Source organism: Amborella trichopoda, chromosome 8, assembly GCF_054954075.1.
Source record: "Amborella trichopoda isolate Santa Cruz 75 chromosome 8, AtrichopodaSantaCruz75HAP2 v2.0, whole genome shotgun sequence".
In the NCBI taxonomy this organism is placed as follows: domain Eukaryota; kingdom Viridiplantae; phylum Streptophyta; class Magnoliopsida; order Amborellales; family Amborellaceae; genus Amborella; species Amborella trichopoda.
Genome location: NC_142343.1, coordinates 5,967,945 through 5,975,000, shown reverse-complemented (window position 1 = coordinate 5,975,000; position 7,056 = coordinate 5,967,945). Strand labels below are relative to the sequence as shown.

Sequence of the window (7,056 nt, the reverse complement as noted above, 5' to 3'; positions counted from 1 at the left end):
TGCGCATTAACATCGTGCTAGCCCAAGAGTTGTCGTGGGTTCATTGGTGAGATTTGTACTTCACTGTGTGCTGTCAACCTGATTGTCCCTTCGAGGCGATGCTACATCTACCCATCGTGTGCGGATTACAGGTGACGGTTACAAGAATGGTGAGGAAGTTAATAGTACCCGATGACATTCAAGAGTTCACTATGTATGGTATGGAGCCGTGCCTCTCAATTCATAATATCTCAGACTTCAATACTGCATGTATGATAAAACTGGCTTGGATATTGGTTGCAAGTCCCACTTGTCTTATTTCTTGTTTTTTCAGGCATAGATATTTCAAAAGTTCATCTATAAGAGATTCAAACAACAAAAATTGCTATATATATATATATATATATATATATATATATATATAGAAGGTTATGTTAGAGCTCTATAAGGGATTGCAGATCTAAGGAAATTGGACAAAACTCTAGCTATGCATTTGGCACAGAGGGAAGCTCCATCTCAGGAGTAGGACAGCGAGGCAAGTAAAGAATCCATAAATCCCTTCTATGATCAAGCTCTAAGGAGAGAGGATCGTATGGATAGAGATAGTAGGAGGTGGGAAACCAATCTCAAGAGTGAAATCCAAGAGTTTTATGATGGGGACAACACTATTGTGTACCCTGGAGAGGATTTGAGTTTGTTAAAAGAATCATTTTATGATAAAGAAGTTGGTGAACCTACCTTCAATGAAAAGAAATAAGAAGAGCCTACCCTTAGAGATGATTTTGTGGATGCTCCTATTTCTTATGAAACACAGGTGGATGTCAAGGAGTTGCTCTCAAAATAATAGAGGCAACAAGTTTCTTAGTCACTATATAAAGCGCGAGGATAATGGTGTCAACGGAGATAATGATAGATTTTCTTCTTCTTGGAGTTCTACCTGAATATAGAGTATCATGTGAGGTACGCCACATTTGTTTAGTGATATTTTCATATGAGCTTTTTGCTAGTAAGTTCAATATAGAAGGTGGCCATTGAATGGTTCCCTATATGATTCCTAATGTTAGAGTTTAACTACAACCATTACCTTTTTTTGGGGTGAACCTCTATATCTAATCTAATCCTACGTGTGAATTGCAAAAAATCATGGGGGTAATGCATCATTAATCTTAAGCCGCTTCAAAATTCATGGTAGAGTATTCTCCGTTGTGTTCAGGACCAAATGTGTTGTGCTAGTGTGGTAATTGTTAATGGGCCTGAGGCATGGTGTATAAGGAGTGCAGTAAAATGGCATACCTTGATCTCAAGTCTCGTCAAGGTAGGGCCATTTAAAATTTTGGAAAATATTAATGACCATGCTTGCAAATTGAAGCTTTCTAATTATATTCGCATTTCCGATGCTTTTTAATGTCAAGCATCTCATTTAATATCGTGGTGATACCTTTAACAAAACGTCGCCGAATTCGAAAGCGAACTCTTTTGAGGAAAGGGGGACTGATGAAGCTTAGAATACTATTCTCGAGTATCTAGACAAGATAGAGAAGTTTAAAGTTTACAAGAGAAACCACAAAAGGAAAAATTAGTTATTAAATCTATCATTTTGTCTTTTATTTATTTCGAATAATTTTAGTCACTTAGAGGCATAAGTAATTTCTAAAGTTGTTTATGTCATTTTATAATAAAGGTGAGGTTTGTATAGAGCCGAGAAAAAAAAGAGGAATATTAAATTCTAAAAGTAGTGCATTCAATAATAAGTTATTGAGACCATCTATTTTCAAGTATTTATATATACACTCTCTCTGCACAACTTTTGAAATTTATATTTCTTAATTAAGATTTGAACAAAGATTTTCAACTCATCATAAAAGTTTCAAACACATATATCAACAAAATTTAGAGGTGCCTTACTTGTATAGTATAAGGTGTGCACCTTATACTAACCTCACCTATTAAAGAATTCATAATCCATCCGGCCCAAGTTATCAAAACAAGAACGCTATCAAAACCAAAGGATTGAATGTTATTCGAGGAGCACCGTTTAAACCTTAGCTTTACTTGCAAGGTAAAAAAACAAAGGTTTCTCATCTTTGCATCTTAAACGACTGTTGATCTCCATGATCATAGAGCACCCAATAAAAAAATAATCAACGGTTACTTTAATTCTCAATAAAGAATCAAACGATAACTAAATCTTGAGACCATTACTAAGGCACTTACCTCTTGGAGCAAACCAAATCGACCACTCGAAGGCTGTAAGAGAGGCGAACTTACTGACCCAAAGTTCTCCCATGCTTACAAATCCTAAATCTCCAACCCATATTTGCACATGCATTGAATTAAAAGTATTACAAACTACAAGCCCCTCAGTACTTGAAGGACCATAAAAGCCCAAGTGATATCATTTTCATGAAGAGAAAATATGAGTCTCTCATTTAACATATCAGTATTACCCATTTTATCCAACCCCATTTATTAATGACTTTACTCTTCTCGTACTAATACTAATTAAGAATGATGTTCAATGTAAGGCACACCTCAAAACTACAGCAAAAGATGCAGTTTAGTGCTAGAAGGACTTCCAATGGCATAAAAATCTATCGTCACTCTTAATTATAAAATTTAAAAATAAAATTTAAAAGTTCCAAAATGATTCACATCGAGCATATCTACAAATAATTAAAATTTTTGAAAATAGACCGTCCAGATAATGCTCTACAAGAAGCACCATTCTCATGATTTGAAAAAATATTTTTATACACTTACATGTTAAGGTTGAGAGGGCCAATTTGTGGGGTTTTAGTATATCAACAACCTTTTCCTATGGCTTTTTGAGGCACCTCTTGCTTAAAGTAGTAGAATCCTTACACTTTATATAATCTTTTTTCTATTATTAACATATTAGTCTTACCCACTTTATTGAACCCTATCCATCAATGACTTTACTCTTCTCATAGTAATATCAATAATAATAATACACAACAAACAATCATCCCTATCCTCACAAAAGACCAAAATAAATAAAAAATTTAAAAAAAAACACAAATGAATGAGTAGCGTAAAGGCCCTAGAAGACTTGGATTTGCATTTATGATGAGTTGTAAGAAACCTTACGTCTCAACAAACCCACCCCATGAGGGTCAATAATACATGAAGAAGAAACAACACAATCTACGATGTGAAAGAACCCTTTAAGCCTGTGCATGAAGAGACAGGGTTAGGGTGGGTGCAAAGTCCCACGACCCAAACCCAATGGTTTTCATTGTCAAACACAGGTGGGTTTGCCATCCTTTTGCCCTAATAATAATTTCATCACCCCGTTACTTCCCATTAAAGCCGAGACAGATTAGAGACTCAAGGGTCATATCAAAGTCACTCCGGTGTCTCTAGGGATTGGATGCAAGACTTGAGGACCACATCAGGAGAAGTCCAGATAAAAAGCCACTGATTTCTCAGGGTTAGGGGACACTTGTGCAAGTGGGGAGATGTGGGATGTACCTACGCATTTTTTGCCATTTTTGGTCCTATTCTTTGTCCTAAAATTCAGAGCAAGAGAACCCTAGAAACACCAGTGAACGTACCAGTGGGGAAGGTCGGTGCACTTGAATTGAAGGACATCACTCCCTCGTTGCAGTTCCGTTTTGCATCCATTCACCCTACAACAAACAAGTGAGTGTCCTAGAGACCAAAAGAGAGAGAGAGAGAGAGAGAGAGAGAGAGAGCAAAACAAGAACTACCAGATATGTCATATTTGGAGAGAGAGAGAGAGTGTGTTAAAAAAATACAGAGCTCAAAAGAGAGGTAGAGAGAAAACAAAGAAGTCAGAAATTAAAACTCAAAAGAGAATGAAAGCGATAAAAATAAAGAGCCAAAAAACATCAAGGGAATAAAAAGACAAGAAGAGAGAGAACATAGAGCGAAACAGAAGCAAGAATTATCAATCACAGAAGCTCAAAAGAGAGTTGGGTCTGAGAGAACATGGAGAAAAAAACAGAAGCAACAAATATCAATCACAGGAGTTTACAAGAGAGTAGTCCGGGAGAGAGAGAGGCAACAAATGTATCAGCAACTCAATATCAAAAAGCTTGTAAAAACCAAAGGTGGACATAGGAAACATCAGACAGGCCCATATGTGCACACCAAAATCCTCAAGAAGAAAACAAGATATCACCACCACCATTCTTCACTTCATGAGAAAGAGTAACCAGGTCGAGAGACAAATGGCCCCTCCTCCTCACTAAAACACTCGACCAAAACAGAAGTCACCACCACAAGCAGCCTTAGAATCCATCAATAAGGGGGCCGAGGTGGCGGGGTCCAGTAGACATCATGCGGCAGCTGCCCGTTGGGCATCAAATTCGGCGGAAGGTTATACACTGGCATCTCCGACTGCAACCCCATGGACCCCGGCACCACACTGCTCCCTTGCTCCCCACCATGAGCTGCTGGGGTCAATTGGCCTTGTGCGGAACTCTCTGCATCGTCATCCAACGGCAGTCTCTCATAAGTAGCATTCGAGAAAGTGGCTGCAATGACCATCACCGGCCCGGAAGCAACGAGGGCACCCACCACACTGCCCCCCACCACTTGACCTTGACCACCAGCCAAGTATACAGTGAGGCCCGTGGCAGCAGGGGGCGAGGGCGCAGGTAGGAAGGCACCGGAGAGGGATAGGATTTCAAAGCGTCCATGGAGGGTGACGACGGCACCCGGTGCAGCGGGCTGACGGAGGGTCACATTGGCAACAACACCGCTTCCACTGAGGACGCAAACCCCTCGTTGCCGGCGGCGGGCAAAGGCAGCAACACTCTCAGCGACATCGGCGCCCCCAGCAACCTCCAGCACGTGGCTGCGCAGCGCATTTGGGCTCTCCCGTGTGATGATGATGGGTGGCTTTGGCTTGTTCTTCGACCCTGGGGGCCTGCCCCGCGGCCGTCGTGTCCCACCCCCACCACCGCTCGATGTTGCACCACCCTCAGCCCCAGCGTCCTCGCCCCCTCCCTCTTGCGTGTCATCGTGGGGCTCGCTCTCTTCCTGGGCTTCCTCGGTGTGGTGGTTTTGGGGTTTTAGGGAAGACCCACCAAGAAGGCCAAGACCGGTGGGGGCGGATGGCCCACCGGGGGGCTCGTTGCTAGGGTCGCCCATCCCCACATTGCCGCCCCACCACCTGTTTGCCAGGACGCACCTACTGGTTTAACCTTCAAGAAATTACAACAAATTTGGAATGAAGAACCACCCAGAATGTGGTTTATTCCACAACTCTCTTCGCCTTGTTTCGGTACAGAAGCCTATCCACCAAAAAAGAGAACCAAAAAAAACAGTCAGCTGAGAAGACCAGGAAAACCTTACTTTTAGCTTATTACAGGCCCAAAATAGAGGAAGGAGAAGTCTATGCTTGTGTCTTGAGCTTTGTAGCTTTCTTGGAGCCAAATGAAACAAGATTTAGAGATCAGGATTTTGATTGTTGCGGAGTGAGAAAGAGGAACAGTTGCTTTTCATGAGGAAATCTCGAACTCGAACCTCTCAAATGTGGTTTATAGAGGCTTCTTTCTTCTGTGGTGTAAAAACCATAAATCCTTTGAAGTATGCTTTGAGAGCTTTTATCGGTAAGGAACCCCGGAATAAGAAGGCAGAAACCAGAAAATCCTTGCTTCTATATCACCCCAACAAAAAGCAAAAACTCCTGGATTTTGCAGAGAGGAAAAGAGTTATAGGCTTTTCAGAGAAAGAGAAACCGCTCACTTGGATTGAGATTCAAGCAAATCTATGACCAAACACTGTAAATTCCACAGCAATGTCACTGTGAGCTTCCCACCTTCTTCCTCCCAAAACCCCAAATCCAGAAACCCGAAATCCTTCGCTTTCACGCCGAGAAAACCAGAACCCAATTTCTTTTCACAGAGAAAAAAAACTCCCACTTGGCCTCAGATCCGATAAAACCACTCCAAACCACCCATCTCTTTCAAATCAATCAACCATAGCGTGGAATCCATGCCTTCCCTGCACAAAACCTGTGTTATGCCTTCAAAACCTGTTTTGACTCTTCTTTGTTCTCTCCTCTTCGTTGTGGATAGATAGAAGGGGGGGCTGAATCCTGTGAAAAAAACCCGCACAAGTAAAAACCGCCCATCTTATATAGAAGGGCCCGTTGCACTTGAAAAGCGGTTTTTATCCTGGTTTCTAGAGAGAGAGAGAGCTTAAAACTTTGTAGAGAGAGAGTGGTTTTGGGCAAGGGCATGTTGGGGTAACGTGCGAGGAAGGAAGTGGAACACGTCATTGTCTCTCGCCCCGACAATAGTGTCGAATGCTGAGCGTGTAAAGGGCTAATAAGGTCTTAGTGTTATTAGGTGCCCTTGTGTTAGTGGAGTGTTTGGTCATAATCTCCATTTTTCAAGATAATCCTTGATATATGATGTTAAGTACCCTTTACTTCTTCTTTATGACATTTGAATCCTTAGCTATTTTATTTTTTTTGCCAAAAGAAATCGTATTCCTCCATAAGCATAATATCCACTTACTCCAATCAGGTAATACATAATTGAAATTAGGATCTCAAGTTTTGGGGAAGTAACCTCTGAGATTAATTTTAATAAAAAATTATAAATTTATATCTTATATGTATTTAAAAAAATAATGTCTCGAGGTTGAATAGAGATCATCAATTTGATCAAAAACTCAAACTTTAAATTTTATTTTGTTTTTAGAATAATTATCTAGTAATTTATAAATGGTTCCCAAAATTTCATATCGAAAAAAATTCCTCTTGTCTACGAGAGAGAGAGAGAGAGTAAAAGTAATGTCTAAATTTAGGAAATTTACAAAAGAATTTCCTCCGGGCAACGGAAAAGTATATATGCCACCCTTTTCCTAGCCACCCTTCTTCTCCTAAACATCATTCGACCGTATTTTAATGCATGTAGTTGATTTATTCAGAACTATTAGAGCAGGATCCACTTTTTGGGGAATATGAGTCGAAGCAATAACAAGAATCTTTCTAGTGGAACATCTTTCACAATCTCTGAAGAGATGGTTCACTAATAGACCGAGGGATAAGTAATTCGACTCATTCACATACAAATCATG

At 40.4% G+C, this 7,056-nt stretch overlaps 1 protein-coding gene across 1 annotated transcript; it reads right to left on the bottom strand.

The window, feature by feature from the left end:
• Positions 1–3,954: 3,954 nt before the first annotated feature.
• Positions 3,955–6,268, bottom strand: LOC18436254 (AT-hook motif nuclear-localized protein 20). The gene has a single exon (XM_088845645.1). The coding sequence runs from the start codon at positions 5,116–5,118 to the stop codon at positions 4,264–4,266; it is 855 nt and encodes a 284-aa protein (XP_088701771.1). The 5' UTR covers positions 5,119–6,268; the 3' UTR covers positions 3,955–4,263.
• Positions 6,269–7,056: the final 788 nt, after the last annotated feature.